This window comes from Mustela nigripes, chromosome 14 (assembly GCF_022355385.1).
Source record: "Mustela nigripes isolate SB6536 chromosome 14, MUSNIG.SB6536, whole genome shotgun sequence".
Classification (NCBI taxonomy): domain Eukaryota; kingdom Metazoa; phylum Chordata; class Mammalia; order Carnivora; family Mustelidae; genus Mustela; species Mustela nigripes.
Genome location: NC_081570.1, coordinates 612,030 through 635,804, shown reverse-complemented (window position 1 = coordinate 635,804; position 23,775 = coordinate 612,030). Strand labels below are relative to the sequence as shown.

The window sequence follows — 23,775 nt, the reverse complement described above, 5'->3', positions numbered from 1 at the left end:
GTCCCAGGACAGTAGTGAGACATGTCCTGTTTTGTGCCCATCTGTGTTTGGAGTCTCTGCACACAGGGCCGGAAGACCCCACCAGAGGAGACTGAGCACCTCAGGTATGTGGGCAGGGGAAACGGGCAGCCACGCTGCCGCAGAGGACTCCACTCCACACAGGTGGGGAGCCCTGCGTGTACACACGCAATAACGGTGGGCACGTGGGGAGCCAGGTAGGTCACCAAGGACCGAACGGCGCACTACCCCAGTTCTTCTACAGTGACCCTTTATTCGCAGACGTGTCCCTGGTGCCTGGCACACTGTTGGGACACCGGACTCCTGGGTGGACTGGGGTGGGGGAGGCCTGGAGCTCCACCTGAAGCTACAAAGTGGATAACTGTGGCCTTGGTCCCCTTCCTCTCTCCTCTGTGTCCTCGGGTGGTGATGGTGAGGGGGAGGCGGATGACGATGCCAGCAGGTCACCCTGGAGGGACCCTTTGACATCCTACGCCCAGAGCCCCTGTAGTCCCCGCGGCGTGTAGGGCCCCGCCAGGCTGCTCGCGGTGGGAGAGGCCCGCGGCGCCCCGCCCCCGCCCCCGCTGGCCGTCCGGCCCGGAGTGGCCGCGCTGTCGCAGCTGCCCGCAACCAGTGTTAGTTCCCAAAACAGAATCTGCCTCCTGAGCAGATTCACACCCCGTCAGTGACGGCATCCTAAGCGGGTGCTGTCACCGCTCGCGGGGGTCAGCAGCCAGCCCACCCCGCCCGCGGTGGACGGGAGCGGGGGCGGCCAGGGGGCAGGGGCAAGGGGCGCGAGTGGACGTGCTGCCAACGCGGGGGCATAAGTGGGAACCAAGGTTCTTCTTCGCGGCGGCCGCTATCGGGGTCGGGGCAGCCGATGTCCCACCGCGGGCCTCCCCCCTCCAGCCCCACCGACCCCCACCGACCCCCAGGCCGCAGCACCCGGGCCCCCGCCCCCAGCCCCAGGTCCTTGCTAGCGGACCCACGTGCGAAGGCGGGGCGCATGCGCGGGGGCGGGCCGCGGCGCATGCGTGGGGCGGGGCGTGCGCGCGGGGCGGGGCGCTTGCGTGGGCGGGGGCGCGCGTGCGCACTGGCTGCATTGCTGCTCGGCGGGCCGGCGCCGCGGTCCCGGCGGCCGTGGGGCGGCCATGGGGCGGGGGGCGGCCGCGGCGTCGGGGCCCGGCTAGCGACGGTGAGCGGCGGCGGGGCGGCGTGGCCCGCGGGCTCGGCCCAGAGAGGGGACGGCCCCGCAAGCGCCCAGGGCAGCGAACGGTGAGTGCGCGCGGCCGGCCGGCCCGGCCCTCCGCCCGCCGTCGCCGCCGTCCGGGATCGCGGGGCGGCCCGGGGGCCTGGGAGCGCGGGGGCCGGGGGGAGGGGGGCCGCCCCGGTGTGGGCCTGGGGGCGCGACGGCCGCCCTCGCCGGCCGCCTCCGGAGTCGGGTCGGCGGGCAGCCCGGAGGGTCGGGCCCTCGGGGGCAGGTGGGGGCGCCGCGCCCTCGGGGGCTGGGGGCCGCCGGCCTGGCGACGGCGGCAGGGCCCGGCGCGAGCGAACGGACGCCCCGGGCCGGGATTCCGAGTCACAGGTTCCTGTTCCCCGCCCGCCGGGGGCGCGCCTCGGCCCGGCACCGCGGACTCGCTCCCCGCCAGCCCGTCCCCGCCGCCCTGCCGCGCCCTCGCTGTGACCTTTGCCCCGCCGCCGGCGCCTGGGGAGGGTAGGGGTCGGGGCCGGGGCGGGGCACGGGTGGCGCCGGAGGGGGTCCTCGCCGCGCCGCGGCTCTTCGCGTCCGACGGGCTCCGGCTCTCGGGCCCGTCCGGCCCCGGGCGCAGGGCAGGCAGCCGTCGGGCTCCCCGGCCGGCCCCGCGGACGGCAGGCGCAGGCGTTCGTGCCGGTGTCGTGGGGTCCAGCCCGCGTCTTGGTCCCCGAAATCCCGGACTTCTCTGACCGCGGACAGTCGCCGGGGGAGCTTCGGGGCGAGTCCGCCGGCGCCCCGGAGAGGCGGGAGCCGCGCCCGGGCCGCTCCGGCAGCCTCGCCGCCCCCTGCACACCTGTTGAGGCCGCGAGGCCGCGCCGGCTTCCGAGGGCCCCGCGGCGCGCGTCTGCGGTCCGGCTGGCGGCTGCCCCGCTGCCCCCCGAGCCCGCCGCCCCCGCCCTTCCTCCGCCGCCGCGTCTGGAGCTGCCCCTTCCCGTCCGCGCCCGCTCGGCTCGTGGGGTCGCCGCGCAGGCTCGGGTCACCGAATGAGCCTTTCTTTCCCTTCGGTGTTTTCCGCGGGGACGCGCGGGCTCTCGGGTGTCTCGGCCGTCCCGGCGGTCGGACTCCTGCCTTCGCGGCCTGGCCCTGCCCAGCACGTGTGGCTCCTAGGAAGGTTGCTGCCCAGCACTCTGCTCCTAATAAAATTCCCCAGGGCCACAGTCGCTTTTAAAATTAGATTTGTGGGGCGCCTGGGGGCTCAGGTCATGGTCCCAGGGTCCTGGGATCGAGCCCCGCATCGGGCTCCTTGCTCGGCGGGGAGCCTGCTTCCCCCTCCCCACCCTGCCTGCCTCTCTGCCTGCTCGTGATCTCTGTCAAATAGATGAAAAAAAAAAAAAAAAGACTGTTAGGAATGTGCATGAATTCAGATGGAATTCGAACCTCATCCTTTCAAACAGGTCAGGACTGGAACAACCTTGTCATCACCTTAGTTTTCCTGAGTAAAGATTCCTAGCTTCTAGATAATGGGTGATACAAGATTTTTAAATATATTTGCCTTTTGTAGTTTTGATAGGTTTATTTATATATTTTTTAAATTTTTATTTATTTATCTGACAGAGATCACAAGTAGGCAGAGAGGCAGGCAGAGAGAGAGGAGGAAGCAGGCTCCCCGCTGAGCAGAGAGCCCGATGCGGGACTCGATCCCAGGACCCTGAGATCATGACCTGAGCTGAAGGCAGCGGCTTAACCCACTGAGCCCCCCAGGTGCCCGATATGTTTATTTTTTTATTGTTTTGAAATAATTTTAGATAGACAGGAAGTTGTGAAATAGTGCAGGGACCCTTGTAACCCCCCGACTTGATTTTACACACCCATAGAATAGTAGTTTTTTTTGTTTTGTTTTGTTTTGTTTTTTAAGAGAGAGACCTTGGGGCGGCCAGCTGCAGTCCCTCGATTGCACATGAAGCTGCTGGGAACACTCCTGAGCCGTGTTTATGTGGACAGACGTTTTTATTACTCTGAGATAAAAGCCAGCTTGCAGTTGCAGGGTTCTATACTTCTCTTTTTTAAGATTTTATAAGAAACCGCCAGACTTCCAGACTGACTGCCCTTGGCATTCCAGCAGCGTGCGAGTGAGTGACGGTCTCTCTGCAGTCTGGCTCCGGCTGTCTTAGCATCCCGGCAGGGGCCGTGGCACTGGTGTTTGTATCTCCTGGCGGCCAGTGCCGCGGAACTTCGTGTGCTTACGGGCGCTCGGACTCGGCGTCGTCCGTCCCTCTTGCCCATTTTCTAATTGGTTTTTAAACTTTTGCCTTTTGAGATTTCTGTGCGTATTCTAGATGAAAACCTTGGTTGCTATCTCCTTTGCAAACACTTTCTCCCGCTCTGTAGCTTGTTTTGTTCTCTTCACAGGGTTTTCCCCACAGCAAGCGCCTCACCCCAGTGAGGTCCAGCGTATTGATGATTCTTTTGTTACCTTTTGTGAACTGTGTATGTCATGTGTAAAAGTTCTCTCTAGTCCTGCATCAAAGGAGAAAGTTCTCCTTTGTTCGTTCTTTCTTCCTTTCCAAGATTTTATTCATTTATGTATTTGACAGGCAGACATCACAAGTAGACAGAGAGAGAGGGAGGAAGCAGGCTCCCCTCTGAGCAGAGAGCGCGATGCGGGACTCGATCCCAGGACCCTGAGATCATGACCCGAGCCGAAGGCAGAGGCTTAACCTACTGAGCCACCCAGGCACCCCTACGATTTTATTTTTAAGTTAACCTCTCCACCCAATGTGGGGCTTGAACTTTCAGCCCCAAGACGGGAGCTCCACCAGCCGAGCCAGCCGGGCAGCCTGCACCTGCATTTTCTAATAAAAGTTTTACAGGTTGTGTTTTACACTTGGCATAACCCATTTTGATTCGTGCTTAGTTAATGTTTGTTGGAAGTCTCAAGTTCAGGTTGAAGTTCACTCTTCTTTCCCCAGCTTTACGGACAAATAACGGACGCACATCACTGTGTGCCCCTGAGCAGACCCCGTTTGTCCCCTGCAAAGAGCTGTCCGAGGCTCGGCGCAGTTGAGTTGTTAAGCTGTGCCTGGAAGCTGAGACGGCATGGCCTGCGAGCTCAGCCGCTGACCGGTTTGGACGCAGCGCTTCTCCCGGGGCAGGAGAGGAGCTGGTGGCCCGGTTGGAATGCGGCTTCGCACACCGCACGCTGCATGTTGGGAACTCTCGTATGTGCGCCGTGGCCTTGAACAGGGCCTTAGGAGCTCGGTCCAGATGCCAGCTCTGCCCCATCCTAGCTGGGTGACCCTGGGCCTCCGTGTCCTAGACACGCCCATGCGTCTCATTTGAGCGTGTCAGGTGCCACGAGGTGAGCGCTCGGTCGGGACCTGGCAGGGTGGGCACTGGACCTGGATGTGTTTTGGCTGCTCGCCAGCCATCCTGGTCTTGGATGAGGTCCATATTCCTGCAGGCAGCCCTGCTTCCGCTTCTCCTCCCTTCTTGGACGGACGGCAGTGCACCTGCCGGCCAACAGCACAGCCCTGGCTGGGCTCCCCTCGTTGAGGTGGCAGTCACACAGCTCCCTGCGTTCACCCGTGTTTGGGTCGTAGCTAGCCTGTGTGTCACCGATCAGCCTGTCCTTCCTTTCTCAGACATCTTTGGTTCCGCCCCTGCTGGTTATTTCCTTTTAAAGGTTGCACCGTTAGAACTCGCCGAGTAGGCTCCTTTAACTGACGCGCCTCTTTCGTCCTTTCTTGGCAGTAAGTAGCTCCGAGTCCCATGCACAGTGAGGCGTTTCAGCGGCCTTGTGCTGGAGCTGCAGGTCTGGAGAGGACTCGGCTGGCCTCTCCTCTCAGGGCAGCCGGTGAGGCTTCTGCAAGGCCTCTCGGCCCCAGCGCAGAACTGAAGCTGCCCCTCCTTTGCTGAGCTTCTGTTGGCAAAGAATGCTCGTGTGTTTGCGTGTTTGTTTTAATTCATGTTGTCAACACAAAGTGAACAAACCTTCTACAGTCAAAGTTGGAGCGCCCGGATGGCCCTGTCAGTGACTCTTGGTTTCGGCTAAGGTCACAAACTCAGGGTTGTGAGGTCAAGTACCAGGTCAGGCTCTGCCCCCACCAGGGAGTCTGTCTGAGAGTCTCCCTCTGACGCCCCCGCCCTGCACTCACGTACGTGCCCGTGCACGCTCTTTCTCAAATAAATAAATCTAAAGAAAAAAAAAAAAGAATCTCTAGAAGTAAGAAAGTTTTATTTGAGCTCAAGTTAGGACGGTTGCCCTGGAAATGCATCTTCATAGGGAAGAAGGCACTCCAGGAAATGAATGATTTTTGCGGCATAATATACTTTTTACATCTTGTAAAAGCTTAAAAGATTACAGATTAGCACGTAGGCAGGAGTCCCAAGTTTGTCGGGACGGAATGCACGGAGTGGGAGCGCTGAGGGACATCTTGAGGACGAGCTGATTTTCCTAGGCTGCTCCTTCAGCAGGTGTGCCGTGCATGCGTGGGGGCCGTAAATCAGACTTTGGGTTTGAGTGAAGTTTCCATACAGTCCTGTTGACTTAACTCCAAGATGGTTTTCCTTGTATGTCAGACCCTTAGAGGGTTTTCCTCGATCATAGCTGGCGTACAGCGTTGACTCAGCAGTTTCTGTAGGTCACTCAGTGTTCACCGACGTCAGTGCAGTCAGCATCTGTAACCCACCGTCTGTAACCATTCAGCATTATGACGCTATTATTTTATATAAATGTATATTTATTTTTTTAAAGCTATTTATTTGTCAGAGAGAGAATGAGACAGAGAGAGGGAGAGCATGTGCCCGCAAGCAGGGGGAGCCGCAGGCAGAGGGAGAAGCAGGCTTCCCGTTGAGCAGGGAGCCCAACCTGGGGCTCGATCCCAGGACCCTGGGGTCATGCATGACCTGAGCCGAAGGCAGACGCTTAACTGACTGAGCCTCCCAGGTGCCCCAGGTCCTTGTGAGGACTACGTAAATTATGAGAGAGAAGCCCTTGGGGCGGTGCTGGGCGGAGAGAAGGTGCTCAGTCCAGTCACTGATGACGCGGCCTTTGCGTAGTTCTAACGCGGTAAACACGCACGTCACTGTTTCCACATATTGAACAAATCTGTGCCATCCTGAATCTCTTACCAGTTTGTCCTGGCACTTTTTTGGGCCCCGCCCGGCCTTTCTGTCCCCCTCCTGGCACTTGGTGCCGCCCCCAGTCGTGCCTCCTGAAGTCCTCACTGGTCTTGCGCTCTCCGCCTCGCAGTGCCGGTTTCCTCCCAGACGTCTCTCCTGACCCTTCCATGCGGCTCCTAAATGGGGGCCTGCCCCAGATTCAGCCCTTGGGTCCCCTGCCCACCCCCTAGGGAGTCCATTTCGTTCTAGTTCTAGTCCATCTAGTTCCAGGGCTGTAAGCACTCACCACGTGCTGATAGAGCCCGGATCTCTGTGCCTGGACCAGCCTGTCCCCAGAGCTCTGACCTTAAACACACAGCTGCCTGCTCGTCTTCTCCTTGTCTTGGCCGGCAGTAGCCATGTGAATTCGCTGAGGCTCCTTGCAGGCCGGGAGAGCCTCAGTAACAGAGTTTCTGGAGCTTCCATTCTCAGAAGGGGAAGGAAACAGGCCACAAGTGAGGGGCGTCCAGCCGGCTCAGTTGGTGGAAGGTGTGAGTCTTTTTTTTTTTTTTTTAAGATTTTATTTATTCACGTAACAGAGAGAGAGCACGAATAGGCAGAGAGGCAGGCAGAGAGAGAGAGAGAGAGGGAAGCAGGCTCCCCACTGAGCAGAGAGCCCGTTGCGGGACTCGATCCCAGGACCCTGAGATCAGGACCTGAGCCGAAGGCAGAGGCTCAACCCACTGAGCCACCCAGACACTCTGAGAGCATGATTCTTGATCTCCAGTTGTGAGTTCCAGCCTCCTGTTAGGTGTAGGGAGTACTTAAAAATAAAATCTTAAAAGGGGGGGGGGCGTGGCACCTGAATGGCTTAGTTGATTAGTGTGGGATTCTTGGTTTCAGCTCAGGTCAGGATCTCAGGGTCATGAGACCAAGCGTTGGGCTCCACGCTGGGTATGGAGCCTGCTTGAGATTCTGCTTTTCTCTCTGCTCCTCTACCCCCGCGTTTACACACACTCTAAATAAATAAATTAATTAATGCATCTTAATAAAAAAAAGTTGGGCTCCTAACTGACTGAGTTGTCCAGGCACCCTAGCAATCAAGTTTGTTTGTTTGTTTGTTTGTTTGTTTAAGATTTTATTTATTTATTTGACAGATCACAAGCAGGCAGAGAGAGAGGAGGAAGCAGGCTCCCCGCTGAGCAGAGAGCCTGATGCGGGGCTCAGTCCCAGGACCCTGAGACCTTGACCCGAGCCGAAGGCAGAGGCTTCACCCACTGAGCCACCCAGGCGCCCCTCTTAGCATAATCCTTAAGGACACTTGGATTTTCTCAGTGGTCAGGGAGCGTTGGCTTCAACCTAAAGTCACCAGCTACATTAGCCCCTGACAAGAGAATCAGTCTGTCCTTTGAAGCTTTGAAGTCAGGCAATGACTTCTACTCTCTGGCTAAGACAGCCCTAGATGGCATCTTCTCCCAAAGTCAGGTGGCTTTGTCTCCATTGATAATATGTTAAGCAAGCCACCTTCACTGGTGATCTCTGCTGGACCTTCTGAAGAACTTGACGCTGCTTCTGCATCGGCAGGTGCTTGTCTGCGTGTACTTTCGCATAACAGAGACGGCTTCTGTCTGTTAAACCCTCTGCAGCTTCCCCCTCTCAGCCTTTACAGAGTCGAGGAGAGTCAGGGCTTTCCTTTGGGTTAGACTGTGGCTGGTTTCACTTGATCTTACCAAAAGGCCGAGAAGCGAGAGGCTGGCTGGTTCGATCAGCAGTAAGGCTGTTTTGCTTTCTTGTCTTTGTGTGTTCACTGGAGTGACACTTCAGGAGTTTCTCCTTTGAGCTAACAGCTTGGCCCACTGGGGCAGGAGGCTAGCTTTGGGCCCATCTCGGTTTTCAGCCTTCCTCACTGCCCTGCGTCATGTCTAGCTTTGATTTAAAGTGAGAGATGTGCAGAGGGCCTGGCCGGCTGGCTCGGTCAGTAAACTGGGACTCTCGATCTCAGGTCACGAGTTCAGGCCCCAAGTTGAGCATGGAGCCTCCTTTTAAAAAAACAGATAAGTGATGTGAGAGATGGGCCAGTCTTCCTTCCACTTGACCATTAGAGGCCGATGTACGGATATTGATTGGCCCAGTTTCAGTATTGTTTTGTCTGAGGGAGGAGGGAGGCCTGGGGAGGGGAAGGGCCGGACCAGCGGGTCTGTGGAGGAGTCAGAACACATACAGCGCTTCACCTGAGTTTGCCGTCTTGAATGGGCATGAGGGAGGGGTGCCCCAGAACAGTCATCACGGATCACAGACCACCGTCACAAATACACTAGTGAAAACTTGGAAATATTGCCAGAATTAGCCCAGTGTGACACAGAGACACACAGGAAATGAGTGATGCTGGTGGGAAATGGTGCTGCTAGACGCACTCAGCACAGGACAGCCCCAGACCCTCGATTTGTGGAAAGTGTCGTGTGATGCCTGTGGGTGGGGTGAAGAGTTTGACCTCAGTCTTTTAGACGCGGCTGCCAAGCTTTGGTAGCACAGCTTGAGGAAACCATGATGTGCTCCGTCGAATCCCCTGGCGTGTCTGTTGAAGATCCAGTGATCGAGGGGTGCTGGCGGCTTGGTTGGAAAAGCATGTGACTCCCGATCTCAGGGTTGTGGATTTGAACCCCACATTGGGTGTAGGCATCACTTTATTACAAATAAATTTAATTTAAAAAGAAAATCTGCTGGTTGTACCTGTGTGAGGGCGGTGTTCTGGAATTTGTTGTGCTTCCGTGATCTGCGTGTGTGTGTCGGTACCACGCTGTCTGGGTACGGTAGCGTGACTGTAGATCATGAAGTCAGGAAATGTTAGTCTTACTTTGTTCTTTTTCAGTTTTTTTAGCTATCCTAGGCCTAGGTCGTCCACATTTCCATGTGAGTTCTAGAATCAGTTTGTCTTTTTTTTTTTAGGAAAGAGAGAGAGCATGGGTTGGGGGTGGTGTCGAGGCAGAGGCAGTCTCAGGCAGACTCGGCACTGAGGGTGGAGCCTGGTGTGGGGTTTGGGACTCCCAACCTCCAGACCGGGGCCTGAGTCAAAATCAGGAGTTGGACGTTTCAGGCTCCGCACTCAGCGTGCAGTCGGGGTGGGATGCCGTCTCCCGCTGCCCTCCCTCTGGCCCCTCTCTCTCAGATTGAAGAAAGAGAGAGACGGACACTTAACCAACCGAGCCACCCAGTTCGTCATTTTCTGTAGGAGAGGCTGCAGGGGTTTGTGTGTGGGAACTGAGAGCCCAAGTCAGTTGGAGAGCTGAAGTCTAAGTGTCAGCCTCTCGGTCCGCGGACCTGCTCTTGTCTCCACTGTTCGCTTCCGTTCATGTCCGTTCATGTCCGTCAGCAGCTTTCGTCGTCCCAGTGTGCAGGGTCTGTGCTGCTCCCAGGGAGATGCCCGTGATCCCCGGCCCCCGTCTCGGGCGTGCCGTGTGCCGATGCGTTGTGAGTGTGTCGGGAAGCGGCTGCTGCGGTGGGTCTGGTTAACGTCCCGTCAGCGCAGGGTCAGATGGTGTGTTCTTAGGGTGACAGCCCTTGTCACAGGGACGCTCAGGCGTGGCTCTGTCAGTTGCCTAGAGCCACACGCTCCGCACTACAGCCACGCCTGACGATAACGCGAGTTAGGCTCCCTACCTCTTTTGCCAACTATTTCCTTATAAGCTTTGGTTTCGGTGCCGTTGTAAATAGTATTTTTGTTTATTTATTTATTTTTCAGACTCATCTGTTTATTTCAGAGAGTGTGCACGAGCGGGGGGAGGGGCAGAGGGAGAGGGAGAGAGTGCCCAAGCAGACTCCCGCCTCCCGCCGAGTCCGCAGCCCAGTGCGGGGCTCGATCCCGGGAACCCAAGATAATGACCTCAGCAGAAACCAAGAGTCAGCTGCTTAACTGAGCTAGTCACATTTTTGTAGACCTTTCTGTATAGAAGACCATGTCATCTGACAGTACAGGTTTTTAAGTAATCTCTGCACCAGTGTGGGGCTTGAACTCATCATCCCAAGATCAAGACTTGAACTCACAACCCTAGGACTGAGCCAGCCGGGTGCCCCAGCACTGCAGTTTGACCGGTTCCTTTTTCATCCTTAAGACTTTTGTTTCGTTTTCCTGCCTTGTTCCGCTGGCTGCGCCCTCGGGTACAGTACTGAGTAGGGTGGTTCATGCTTGGTTAAAACGTCCGTGTTCCTCAAGCTGTGAGGGTCCTGGTCCACTAGGGCAGTGTTGTCAGCTCTAGCTAAAATTTAGAATCACCTGGGAAGCTTTTTTTTTTAAGATTTATTTGAGAGCAAGTGAGTGAGACGGAGAGGACACCAGTGGGCTGAGGCAGGGGCAGAGGGAGAAGCAGACTCCCCACTGAGCAGGCAGCTGGATGTGTGGCTTCGGGACATGGGGCTCCGCGGTGGGGCTCGATCTGAGGACCCCGGGAATCATGACCCGAGCCAAAGGCAATGGCTTCACCTTCTGAGCACCCCCTGGGCACCCCCAGCTGGGAGCTCATAAAACTACTGATGCCTTCAGTCCAGGTTGGACGTGGGAATGATTTCCTGAAGCCCCTCTGGTGGCTGTAAGGTGCGGCCGGGGTAGGGGTGCAGGGGCGCCATCACCTTTCTCCTGCCATAGAGGCCCGGGCTTGTCTGTGGTCTCTGAGGGTCCCTTCTGCCCCCGCCGCTCCGCGTTCACCTCCTGCAGGGCCGGCATCCTCTGACACGGCCTCAGCCCCTCCTTGGGAACAGGGGTTTTCTGTGTGCTCCAGCCTCTGCCGGGGTCTTCGTTTCCCTCGCCTGTCCCTGCAGTGGGGGCTGTGCGGCTGGTCATCCTGCTGGCTCCCCCGGTGCCACCTGCTCATGCCCGCCACAAGCCTGTGCCACCTGCTCTCCCCTCAGGCAGGTCCGGGTGGCTCCATAGCTGCAGGGCCCTTGCCGTGACCCTGTGGTGGCGCTTCCTGCCCTTGGAGATTTCCCTGTTTGGTCCCTAGATCTGCACTGGGTTTTCGTCCAACTCCGCCCTTCTTCTTCCGTTGCTCAGTGTACTGGCTTCTGCCTCTCTCTGTCGCCGCATCTGCCTTTCTTAAACTTACCTTATTCCTTTTCTAACTTTATAAGAATCTCGGCTCATTACTCTTCCTTCTCGAAAACTCCTGCACACCTTAGCGGGGCGGCAGTGACTTTGGTTTGCGTTCATACTATTCTGGTCATTTCGATGCGTTGCAGGGTTGCTTTGAGCCCCAAGAGGCTTGGGACAAAGTTGAGGCAGTTCGGGTGGTTGCAAGATTGTTTTCTTTGTTCCTACCTTTTGGTCTTTTCCTGATTTTGTTGTGCTGTGGTTGGATGGTAAGGTTCTCTGCCTTACTAGTGTTTGGAAATTGATGTTTTCTTTGAGGCCAAAAGAGGTCAGTTTTGGCAGATGTTTTATCTACTCGTTGGCAGGGCCTAGAGTCCAGTGTGTATCCACTTGTCTGTCTTACTGAGTGAACTGTTCCGCTCTGCGGCCCGGAGGGGCGTTTAACGCTGCACAGCCCTGCGGGGCTCGCCCGGTGTCCCCGCCAGTGACTGTTCCTCTTGCCGGCGCTGGGCCTTGTCTGTGGCAGAAGTACCACAGCTGCAGCCGGCTAGCTCTTTCTTACCCTGTGGCCCTTAGGTCTTCTGGATTCACTGGAAACACAGGTAGGTTCCTAAGCCCTTCCCCAGTCTCTTGGGGATAGAAAGAGACTGTTCTCAAGTCCTTCGGCAGATGGGACTTCAGCCGTTTCTGTCTCCTGGTGAAGCGGGTGCGTCTCTGTGTATATAGCGTTTTCTGCCTGCATATTTATTTACTTTATTTGTTTTATTAAATTAAGGCGTCCGTGTTTTCCTGATCGGAATCCTTGCTTAACGACTGTGGAAACGGAACACGAGAAAGTCAACATGAGTAAGGCGCAGAGCGCAGATCCGGCCTCGTACCGCTGCTCCGCGTGCCATGGGGACGAGGACTGGGGGCCCAACCACCCCATCCGGGGCCGGGCCAAGTCCCGCAGCCTGTCTGCCTCGCCTGCCCTGGCGAGCACCAAAGAGTTCAGGTACAAAGCCCTCCCCCAGCCGCCACCCTCAGCGGCGCGGTCGCTCGGACCGACGGTGACAGCGTGTGTCCCAGAGCAGCTGGCGCGGCTCCCCGGGGCACCCGCCCGGGACAGTGTTCCTTTCCTTCCCCTCTCGGCCAGTGCCTGCCCCGCTTTTGGTTTCCAAGGCATGTGGGTGGCCCCTGAAGGCACGGCAGCGGGACCCACGCGCTGGCGGGGCTGGCACGGGGCTGCGTGTGGCCGCAGGGGAGTTGGGCAAGCTCCGCGGCCCGGCCCGCGCCCCACAGCGCGTGCTCTTGCACAAGTGCTTGAGCAACAGCTGCCCACGGGGCGGCCGGCCGGGCCTGCTGTGCTGGTGGCGCCGCTGCCCTGGCTGCTGGGGCCGTGGCCGCGGTGAGTTTGGGGCGGAAGTGGCCAGAGCCAATGCTGCTTCTCAAGTGGGTCCAACCTCTCAGACACGAGGGCGCGTTTGGGGGGGAAAGTGCCACCTTTTCTCAGGGCAGCGCCTTCCCTCGGGGGTGAATGGAGCGGGGGTGGCGCACGGGCGGGCCGTTCCCTGCGTGGAAAGCTCTAGAGCCCGCGTGGGAGCGGCCGTGCTGCTGCAGCTTCCAAGCTGTGTGAGACTCCGTGTTCTGGCCGCGCTGCGTCCGCCTGTCGGTCCTGTGCGGATCGGCTCACGGCCTCCCAGTTCTGAGGCCGGACAGCGGGGTGTGGTGACCGCGGGTCAGAGGGGGCCCCCGCGGGGGAGGCAGACGGACATGTGTCCTTGAGCCCGCTGGCAAGGCCCGCCGTGAGCTGCCTTTCCTCTGGGCCTGCGTGGGGCCCACGAGCTGTAGCTTTCCCTGGACTCCAGGGCTCTCTCGAAGGGCGGGTGCCCTTTCCAAGACAGCCAGAAAATCTGTTTGGTCTGCGTTGAATTTGAAGATTTTGCGGACCCCATAAGAAGGTTGAAGATGAAGTCTGCTCCCTTCGGTCGTCTTTGCGTGTAGAACAGGACAGCGATGCCATCGGGGTTGAACATGTTCCATTAGCCTATCACTGGGGGATGTCCCTGTCGCTCCCCCCAGCCTGTGCCAGGGTGGGCGTTGAGCCCTCTCGAGCAGGGAGGGGGCAGGCCAGCCAGGTGGTGGTGTCCCCGTGACGTGAGCTGGCCACAGCCGCTTTGTTTGGTGATTGGATTATGGTTGAGTCACATTTCAGTTATTGGAGAAGTTGGGCTGTTCGAGTAGTAGCTTTCTTAGTGACTGTGCAACTCAGCGTGAGCACTTTTGCTAGAATCTTCATCTAGGTCATTAAGGGTTGGTCTCTCAGGTTTTGATTCCCAAGTATAGGCTGGAGGACCGGTCACCAGACAGACTTGGGCAGAGGGGCTGCTCGGATTCGGAGTTCCAGGCCTGTCCCCAGAGGGAGTCCTCCCTGTTCCTGGGGTAGGGCCTGGACACCCGCCCTGGTTTGGGGACCTTTCTCTGAGGCGCGCGCTCTGACTGTTGATGCTACAAAAACAGCGTGTGGGGCTCCAGGGCGGGATCTCCTGGGGCCGCCACGGGATGCAGATGCTGGGAGAAAAGTCGTTGCGATGAAAGCCTCTCTAGAGTCCGACGGTCCGAGGTCTGCTCACCGAGGTCTGCTCACCAGCTGTGTCCTCTCCCCCCGCAGGAGGACTCGCTCTCTGCATGGGCCATGCCCGGTGACCACGTTTGGACCAAAGGCCTGCGTGCTGCAGAACCCCCAGACCATCATGTGAGTGCGGGGTTGCTCCTTGGGGGCCTGTGCTGTCATGGGGTCGCGGCACTGGGGAAGGTTCTGACTCCAGGTGAGAAGTGCACTTTTCTAGTCAGGGAAGCCACAGGGCAACCGCTGGCTCCAGGGAGCACGGGCCTCTTTGCCTTCCCGCCGGCTGGGGGTCAGGCCGGTCCTGCTCCCCGGGCACCGCAGCTGGACGGACTTCACCTACTTCAGCTGTTGTCTTCAGAGTTACTGTTAAGTTTTGGCAAAAGTATAGGAGGAAACAATGTTTTTCACACAGGAATAGGGTCAGACATGCTTCTCTGCTGATTTGATTTTTGAGAGAGAAAGGGAGAGCACAAGGTGGAGGAACAGGAGCTAGCAGGTCCCCGCCGAGCAGGGAGCCCGATGCGGGGCTCGATCCCAGACCCTGGGATCGTGACCTGAGCCGAAGGCAGAGGCTTCACCCACTGCGCCCCCTGGGCACCCCTCCTTTAATTATTCTTAAAACAGACATCAGTCGGCTATTTGGGGTTTCTGCGTTTACTTTCGAGAGAAGTGTCTCCTTGCAGGTGTGGCTGTTACAAGTACCCCCACGCCACCAGCGCGCTTTCGGGGGCCCCGCGGTGCCTGGATGAGAAACTATAAAAATGAAGCAATCAGGGTCATTTCTCTGGACTCAGTGACTATCTGGCTTCTGGCGTCCGAAGGGTCACATGGTTCCAGAAGGCCGGGAGCTCCGTCAAGGCCGCTGTATGGTGGTCTGGCTGTGCTTCAAGTCCGAGGAGAACGCACTGACGTCACTTACCTGGCGTGGGTGCTTTCTGTTGAACGGTCAGAATTCCACCCCGCCCTGAGCCTTGTGCCTGGCGCCTGTGGGAGCTCCAGCCCCTGTAGTCGAGGCCTTTTGAGGGGCCCTTACAGGCTCCTCTCCTTCAGGGCAAGCTGTGAGGATCCCACATTTTGCACAGGGGTGAGAGCCGCGGGCTCAGGTGTGCCTCCTCAACTGACTTGTCTGGGGTCCCAGGAGGCAGGCCCGGCAGTGGGGACCCTTGGCCTCGGGTCACAGGCTGAACCGGTTCCAGGTGGCTGGTGCAGTGCTGCCACCTCCAGACTCCCCAGGCGAGTGCCCTGTAAACTGGTGTTTCCTGTGACCAGGAAACCCAGCGACAAGGCTGTCCCACCTCTTATGGGCGCAGGAATGAAGTCTTAGTGTCTGTCAGATCCAGGTGCTGTCTGCGGCTGCTGGTTACTGCAAAGCTCGGGGCAGGTCCTGTTCAGACGCGGCCCCTCTAGTACCCTACAGCCCGCCCTGCACTGCAGCCACATTGGTAACTTGGCCCCGCCCAACGCCCCCAAACCCAGAGTCCCAGCAGCTGCTGTGCCAAGCCCTGCCTTCTCCCGTGCCTCATGCCTTCCTGTTCGCTCTGGCCCAGCCCGGCTCTCCCGCGGCCTCTCGCCAGCTGCCCGAGGGCGTCTCCCTGCACTTCCTGGTCTTGGCAGACCTGTTCTCTCCTTGTCACTCTGCTCGGCCTAAGTGCCACCACGAGTGGCCTCTCACTGTCCAACCTTGATTAGCCATCCTGTACTCCCAGCAGAGCCACAGTCACTTTGTGGGGGGCGGGGGTGTCGGCCTTGTGAGCCTCAGGTGGCTTCGACGGGCTGGTCCCGCCGGGTGCTCCAGGCAGAACGGCAGATGCCGCAAAGGGTCTCTGGCGCTACCCGTTGGAGCTGAGGAAGGAACAGCCTCGTCTGCCCTTTCCAGCCCCTGTGCCCGACACTTCAGCTGGGGCTGCGGTCTCTGGACGACAGGGCTCCTTTTCTCCACCTTGGCCCTGCCCCTTTCCAGCCCCGCACCTGGCTGAGGCTCCGTCCTGACACAACTTCTCTAATGCTCGAAAGTAAGATAGGATAGAGATCTCAGAGAACTTCTACGTCCTGATTTACTGTCTGAAATTTCACCGTGAATGTGTGTTTTCTTTTACGTTGAAATGTGGAGTCGCCCACGTGTCGTTGCCTTTGGCTCACTAGGCAGTGGCTCCAGTCACCTGTTTGCTCACAGGCTCCCTCGCTCTCCCGTCCGGCACGCACGACCTGTATGCCGGGGAAGGGTCACATCCCCACCTTGTCGTGACCCAGCGGGAGGCTGATCACAGTTGACGCCCAGGCCTGTGCAGGACACACTGTGGCTGCTTTGCCTGGGCACAGTCTCAGGGCCAGACCCCTCAGACACAGGCCCTGCACGCCTGGGTCGGCACAAAGGGGCTTCGACCCAGGCAGGGGTCCGCGCGCTGCCCACATGGCTTCTGAGGCCCACAGCCAAGCACAGGGACGATGTTTGGGGAGTGCACACCCCTCCACCTGATGAAGCGCTGACAGCTCCTCCCACTGGGCCAAGCCGGTTCCACAGCCCAGCTCAGACTCCGGTGTGGCTGGCCTGTGGCACCGCACCCGGTCAACAGCCGAGCGCAGCCAGCGAGTTCAGTGAAGTGCACGGCACCTGCCGTCCGGCCTCTTTGCTGTTAAAGGGGATCTCAGGACTTTTTGTTTTAAATAGGTGATTGGCCAAGAGGATCATGTAAATGGTAAAAAGATTAAGGTGTGCTTGTTTTTAGTTTTAGGGAGTTTTCCTGCCATAGTGCCTTTCAAAAGTCAACTTTAGGATTGTTTCACTTTCAGTTTTGAGTTTACAGAAATTAAGTTTATAGTGCAGGTGCTCAGGAGAGTTTTTGGGGGCTGGTGTGCCCTACACTTCCTTTGTTAGCAAAGTGGGACCAAAACGCTATGACCGAAGCCACTGCACCGCACTTGTGAGCCAGCACGTGACCTGGGCAGACGATGACGCTCACAGAGGGCGTCGTGCATGGCTCCTCGTGCAGAAACGCCTGGCCAGGGTGAGTGACGCTTACTGATGGAGGACATCGGACACCACGCCTCTGTGTTCGTGGTTTGGGTCATGGTTTGGGTCATGGTTTTGCAGTTTTTAGTGGGGCTCGCACACGGTCTAAGGTCTGGGAGAAAGGCCTCCGAGGATGTGCTGTGCCTGTCCTCCCAAGGGTTCGCGCTCCCAGTGTGGACACTCCTCTCCCCTCGCAGGCACATCCAGGACCCTGCCAGCCAGCGGCTGACATGGAACAAGTCCCCAAAGAGCGTTCTCGTCGTCAAGAAGATCCGGGACGCCAGCCTGCTGCAGCCCTTCAAGGAGCTGTGCGTGTACCTGATGGAAGTGAGTGAGCCTGCTTGAGGGGTGGCAACCCAGAGCCCCCTTGGCACCCCCACCGCATCTGCGCCAGCCAGACTCCGCTCTGGCGCTCAGTAGGCTCCGTGCTCTTCTGGGCCATGGGGTGGGGGTGGCATGGAGTTGGCCAACTAGCCAGGTTCTGGCTTTGTGATCCCAGAGCTGACCAAGTCAGGAAGCCCATTTCAGGGGCACCTGGGATCATGATTCCATGATTGCAGGGTCCTGGGATTGAGCCCTGCATCGGGCTCCCTCCTCAGCGGGAAGCCTGCTTCTCCCTCCCCCACTCCCCCTGCTTGTGTTCCCTCTCTTACTGTGTGTCTCTGTCAAATAAATAAGTAAAATCTTTAAAAAAAAAAAAAAAAAGCAGCAGCAGCCGCCGCCCATTTCAGGCAAGTGAGTTGTTGTGTAACGGAGGGTCACGGCCTCCAGAAGGATAGAAATCTGCATGAGCAGGTTGAAAGAAGTCTGCCCTCTGGGCCTGAGGAATGCGTTTCCTCCTCCTTGTAAAGTCCTGAGGCTCAAGAGGAGGCTTCCCAGAAGACCAGCCTGGTCTGAACCGGGTCTTGGTGGTGGGGCTGACCGGCTTGTTGTCTCCCTTTCAGGAGAACAACATGATTGTGTATGTGGAGAAGAAAGTTCTGGAAGACCCTGCCATAGTGAGCGATGACAACTTTGGACCAGTCAAGAAGAAGTTCTGCACCTTCCGAGAAGGTGAGTTTGCTTTCGGCTCTGTCACTTCTGAAGGTGCTCGCACCCCTGCCCCAGACCTGGCAGAAGCTTCTAGCGCTCCTGCCTCATCGTGGGCATAGTGCCCTGTGGCACCAAGGGCTGCCGAGACACCTTTTGTTGTGTCTGCTGTGTTTTCTAGATTATGATGACATTTCCAATCAGATCGATTTCATCATATGCCTGGGCGGGGACGGGACCCTGCTCTACGCGTCCTCACTGTTCCCGGTGAGCTGTGCGGGCTTCCGGCCTCGGCGCCACACGAGGAGGCGGTTTCCCAGGGAGGCTGTCTACCCTTCTTACACCTCGTGGCTTGATGCCTCGGGGATGCCGAGTTCTACGTTCTTCTTACTCTGATACAGAGCTTTAGTTTGGTTATCTGGCTGTAGAGCAGGTCTGCAAACAATGCCAAGTGTCTCATCTGCCCTGTCTGGGTCTCCGTCCTCACCAGGAGTGCTGCCGACAGTGGAGCCCGGGCTGGGCAGCAGGACTGGCTGGGAAGAAGGGGGGCAGTGGTGCAGAAACGGGCCTAGGGGGCTGCTGCCGACCCACAGACACGTGGCACCCATGAGGAGAAGCGCCTCGTGGCCTAGGGGATGGGGCCCACAGCAGGATGAAGGCAGTGGCCCCAGGCTGACCCTCCAGGGTACCCGGGAGGCCTGTGGAGGCTCCAGAGGATGGGAGTCTGCCTGGAAGCACACTGGGGTTACCCAGAGTCCGCCTTCACTCTGCAGGGGGAGGCTCTGGCATGGTGGCTTGTGTCCTTGCCTGACCAGCTCTCTCTGTCTCCACGGCCAGCAGGCTGGTCGGTCCCGTTGCGTTGGCTTCTCATCCGCTCCGCATCAGCTTTGCATCCGCTCCTTCCGGCCTCCCTGTCTGCTGGCTGACCTCTTCCTGTGCGGTCGCTTGGGATCAGCCTGCTGGCCGCCTCCCGCACCCCGCCACTGGCCGTGCACTCATGTGCCTGTCCATTCCTGGGAACAGTCAGGCGGGGGTGGTCCGTCAGGGCTGGGGCCAAGTGGGGTGGCTCTTGCGTGGATCGGCTGGCTGACTGGCCGCCTCATCGGCTCACAGGGCAGCGTGCCTCCGGTCATGGCGTTCCACCTGGGCTCCCTGGGCTTCCTGACCCCCTTCAACTTTGAGAACTTTCAGTCCCAAGTTACTCAGGTGATACAGGGTAAGTCGGAATGTTCTGGAACTCACAAGGAGTTCTGAACATGGGATTGTCTCCTCACTTGGTCTTTGGATTTTTTTTTTTTTTTCCTAAGATTTTATTTATTTATCAGAGCGGGGGGAGAGAGCGAGCACAGGCAGAGGCAGAGGGAGAAGCAGGCTCCCTGCTGAGCAAGGAGCCTGATGTGGGACTGGATCCCAGGACGCTGAGATCATGACCTGAGCCGAAGGCAGCTGCTCAACCAACTGAGCCACCCAGGCGTCCCAGGTCTTTGGATTTTTTTAATGATGTGTAGAGCAATATTTAAGTGTTTGAAGATTCAGAGATTTAAGATTTTCGAACACTTCCAATACTGTTTTCCTCACACTGAGAAGTTGGAGGGGGTCCCTGGCGGAAGCGGCTGTGTGTGCTGGTTGGTAGCCATGGATTGGCCTTTACGGAAGGCTCGGGTTCTGCCCTCAGTCTGGGAGAAGAAGGGTGGTCTCCGGTCGGGCAGGGGTGTCATTGCCTCCTGCAGGCCGCCACTGCCCGTTCCCCACCAACCTCCCCGGCCGTGACCCTGCTGGCCCCCAGGGAATGCGGCCGTTGTTCTTCGGAGCCGACTGAAGGTCAGAGTCGTGAAGGAGCTCAGAGGGAAGAAGATGGCGGTGCCCAACGGGGTCATCGAGAACGGCGTGATGCCCGTGGACCTGGACGCGGAGGTTGGGAAGCAGGTCATGCAGTACCAGGTCTGTGGACGTGGGCCCTGGCCCGGCTCCAGGCCCTGCCCTGCCCATGCTATGGCCTCAGGAAGGGGCACAGGGTGGTGGGACTCAGGCCTGGGCCCATTGGGTTCCCCTGACCTCAGGACCTCCCAGAGAGCCCAGAAACAGTGCAGGTGCCTATGGGGCCGGCCACCTAGGACAGCCCTGCCCGGCCCCTGCCTGTGTGCAGTGACTTTGTGCCTCCAGGTCCTGAACGAGGTGGTGATTGACAGAGGCCCCTCCTCATACCTGTCCAACGTGGATGTCTACCTGGATGGGCACCTCATCACCACAGTGCAGGGTGATGGTAGGTAGCCACCTGAGGTCCCATGGCAGTGGGGGGTGGGAACAGGACCACAGAGAGTGACCCTGCGGCCTGTCCACCAGGGGTGATCGTCTCCACCCCGACGGGCAGCACAGCGTATGCGGCCGCCGCCGGGGCCTCCATGATCCACCCCAACGTGCCGGCCATCATGATCACGCCCATCTGCCCCCACTCGCTGTCGTTCCGGCCTATCGTGGTCCCCGCGGGGGTCGAGCTGAAGGTCAGAGTCCACCTCTCCCCTCTCCGGTTCAGGCTGTTGCCTGGGGCCTGCCACGCTGACCACCCCCTTTGTCCCCGGCTGTGACCCCAGCACCCGCTGGGTTGTGGGCCCACCTTGCTGGGTGCCGGAAGGGGCTTCACTCTCTCCCTTGTCTGGCCAGGTGCAGCACTGAGAGCTGGGCCAGCCCCTCCAGCAGGGCTGTGGGCCCTTGGGGGGAGGGGCTGGTCCCCACTGGTTGAGGGCAGGTGAGCGGCACGTGGTCCTGGCGTACCCAGTGCCCGCCACTGATCCTCCGTCTCTGCTCTTTGCCTGCCTCGCGCTCCCCACTTTGGTCCACCCTGGGCTGGCGTGTCCCTGGCTGTGAGCCCCGGTAGGCAGGGCCACATCTGCAGGTCACAGGGAGAGAGGACTAGAGCCAGACTCCTGGATGGTGTCCCTGGCCCTGGGTGGGTGGTCGGCAACTGGGCTTGATGGCTGCCTGTCTTATTCCCGGGATTGGGGTCAGTGCGACAAAAGTATGAGACCTTCATGGCCTGGAACTGCCCTTCGTGTAGAGTAGGTGGTGGGGATACCTTCAAGAGTCCGCCTGCCCAGTGCTGCACCCCAGGGCGGGGATCCAAGGGGCTCAGCTGCACTCACGAGCCCACATCTGCCCTCCTTGCCCCCTCCAGATCATGCTGTCGCCAGAAGCAAGGAACACTGCATGGGTGTCCTTCGACGGACGAAAGAGACAGGAGATCCGCCATGGGGACAGGTGTGTGAGCCCTGGAGCCAGCAAGGAGTAGGAATGAGGGGCTCGGGCCCTCCCTGCCGCCTTCATACCCTTGTTGCCGTTGGCTTGTGCAGGCCCTAGAGACAGAGCCCTGGCCTTGAGAGCTGGCGGGGAGACGAGGGCCTGTCGGGCAGCTGGTCTCCCACACAGGTTGAAGCGTGTTGGCCCATGTTCTGGGCTGACCTTGAGAGCGACAGATCCACAGCCCCTCACTCCGGCCTGCCCTGGTGCCCCGCCAGCTGCACCTGTTCTTAGGATGGGGCAGGCCCCAGCCGTGCAGCCAGTGGCGGGAGCAGAGCTGAGATGGTCCCCAGCTGGGCTGGGGTGGGCATGGCCGTGGGGAGGGGCTCATCTGTGCCATGTCTCCCACTCCTCAGCATCAGCATCACTACCTCTTGCTACCCTCTCCCCTCCATCTGCGTCCGAGACCCCGTGAGCGACTGGTTCGAGAGCCTGGCGCAGTGTCTCCACTGGAACGTGCGGAAGAAGCAGGCGCACTTCACGGAGGAGGAGGAGGAGGGGGAGGGGGCGGGGGAGGGGGAGGAGGAAGAGGGAGCCGGTTAGGCCTGAGCTCCTGCTGTCCACACTAGGGACCCCAGAGACCCGAAGCTGCTCCGCTGCCTCGTTCCCACTTGCCCTCCGGGAGCAGGCTGACCTGAGCCCCGAGCAGACATCAGAAGTCACAGCACTTTCTTTTGTAGCCCGGGAAGAGCCAGGAATCTGCCTTTTGTCGACCAGATCAGCCATTTTTTAACATTTTAAATCTGACTTCTTTTTGCATTTCTAAACAAAAGTGAATGCTGGTGGGGCTCGGAAGTCCGCACCAGGGCTGTGTGTGCCGGTGCTGTCCCTCAGAGCCTGGTCCCAGGGCGGGGACGCCAGAGGGGGATGTGCTTTTCTGTGATTCCTCGTCAGGAAACTCGCGCTTCAGTCAGCCTGTTGAAATTCAGAGGGGATCACAACGGCTTGATCTGTCTTTCCGTGTCGAAAATAAATGTCTTGTAGCCAAAAATCTTCCTTTAGCTACCACAATTTTCCCCTTAAGTCCTGCACCTTTTCCCCTAAAAGGACCGGAAGGGGACGCTTCTGGAGAGAGCAGTTTGGTGTTTGATTGGCTGATGCGTGGAGGGTCCCCCCTTCCTGCCCTGCACCTGCACCTCCTCTGGGCGCACCTTCCTGCCTTGGTCTCCAGGCCCTCCCCTCCCCCACTGCTGTGGCTCAGGAGCCCAGCGGTGGCCCGGTGGGAGGTCAGACCCATGCACATTCCTCACCAAGCAGGGGCGGCTCCCTCTGCACCCTGGAAGGTATTTTAAGTCCTGTGTACACTTTGTAGAGATCATTTTAAGCTTTTTGAACTGCTTGCGTACAGATTGTATTGTAGGGAGCGGGATTTGTACTGTCACGAAATGGAGCTTGCTCCAATGTTTACACGTGCTCCGTGTGGCACTGTGTGCTGGGACCACTCTGTTCAGTGTGCTCACCGTGGGGTGACGGCCCACGGGGAGAGGGTGCTTCTCGGTGAGTAAGCCGTGGGACTTGCTCCTGCAGCTGGAAGATGAGGACGCCACTGCTTAGTGAGGAAAGAGGTGGTTGGGTCGTTGTGTGTTGGTTCTGCTCTTGCTTCTCCCCGTGGGCCTTCAGCTCGCGAGGAAGCTCCCATCATTCCAGCGGTCACTCCACTGCCCGCTGGCTGCGTAGGGCGTGGGCACGTGTGCTTGCCACATGGGCCCCCGAGCCTGTGTGCTCTGGTGGGAGCCGTGGCTCAGTGCATGTGGCTTTGGCCCCTGGTTATTGTTGCCTGACAGACGTCCTGTATTTGGGCATCTGTTTCTGAGTAACTGGTATCTCTTGGAGCTGCAATTTTTATCTGTTGAATTGGCAAGAATAGAAGGGACAGAAACTGCCCTTTTTTCTTGGGGCCACTTCTGGGGGGACAGGGACGGTCCTGTGCTTTGTTTTGTGGAGGGTCACGTGCCTCATTCTTGGGCTGATAGAAAGGCTGGGGGCCCGCGCGGGCAGCCACCCTCAGCCAGGGGCCTCGGTGGAACAGGCTCTGTGGCCTGAGCGTGGCCTCTACGTCCATGCTTCCGGGATTCTGGCCCTCAGGTGGTTCTTGGCTAATGGCCTGGAGTTGGAAAGGGAAGGGCCTGCATAGCCATCCAGCAGGGGCGGGACGCGGTTAAAGGGTTGCTGCCCAGCCTCCCTTGGGCTGAGAGGGGCCCGAACCAAAACTCCCAGCTTTAGGTCCAAAAGACAGTGGCATTTGGGATTTGGGTCACTGGTTTAGACAAAAAAAAAAAAAGCAAGTATTAACCAAGTCCAAAAGCAGCATGATTTGGAATGATCTAGAAAACATTGGATTTTTTGAAGTAAATTCTTAATGTTTCATATTGTTAATATCTCGAATATTTGTTAGATGTCGTTGAAAGCCTTATTACAATATTTTCAGATCCTTTCAATAAACAGACTTGTTTAAAAACTTG

General features: G+C 58.4%; 1 protein-coding gene across 1 annotated transcript; it reads left to right on the top strand.

The window, feature by feature from the left end:
* NADK (NAD kinase) lies at positions 1-23,775 on the top strand. The gene is made up of 12 exons (XM_059376580.1): positions 1-104; positions 12,148-12,366; positions 14,023-14,106; positions 17,188-17,317; positions 17,935-18,043; positions 18,201-18,286; positions 19,133-19,235; positions 19,806-19,960; positions 20,183-20,282; positions 20,363-20,520; positions 21,192-21,274; positions 21,670-23,775. The coding sequence occupies exons 1-12, from the start codon at positions 22-24 to the stop codon at positions 21,854-21,856; spliced, it is 1,497 nt and encodes a 498-aa protein (XP_059232563.1). The 5' UTR covers positions 1-21; the 3' UTR covers positions 21,857-23,775.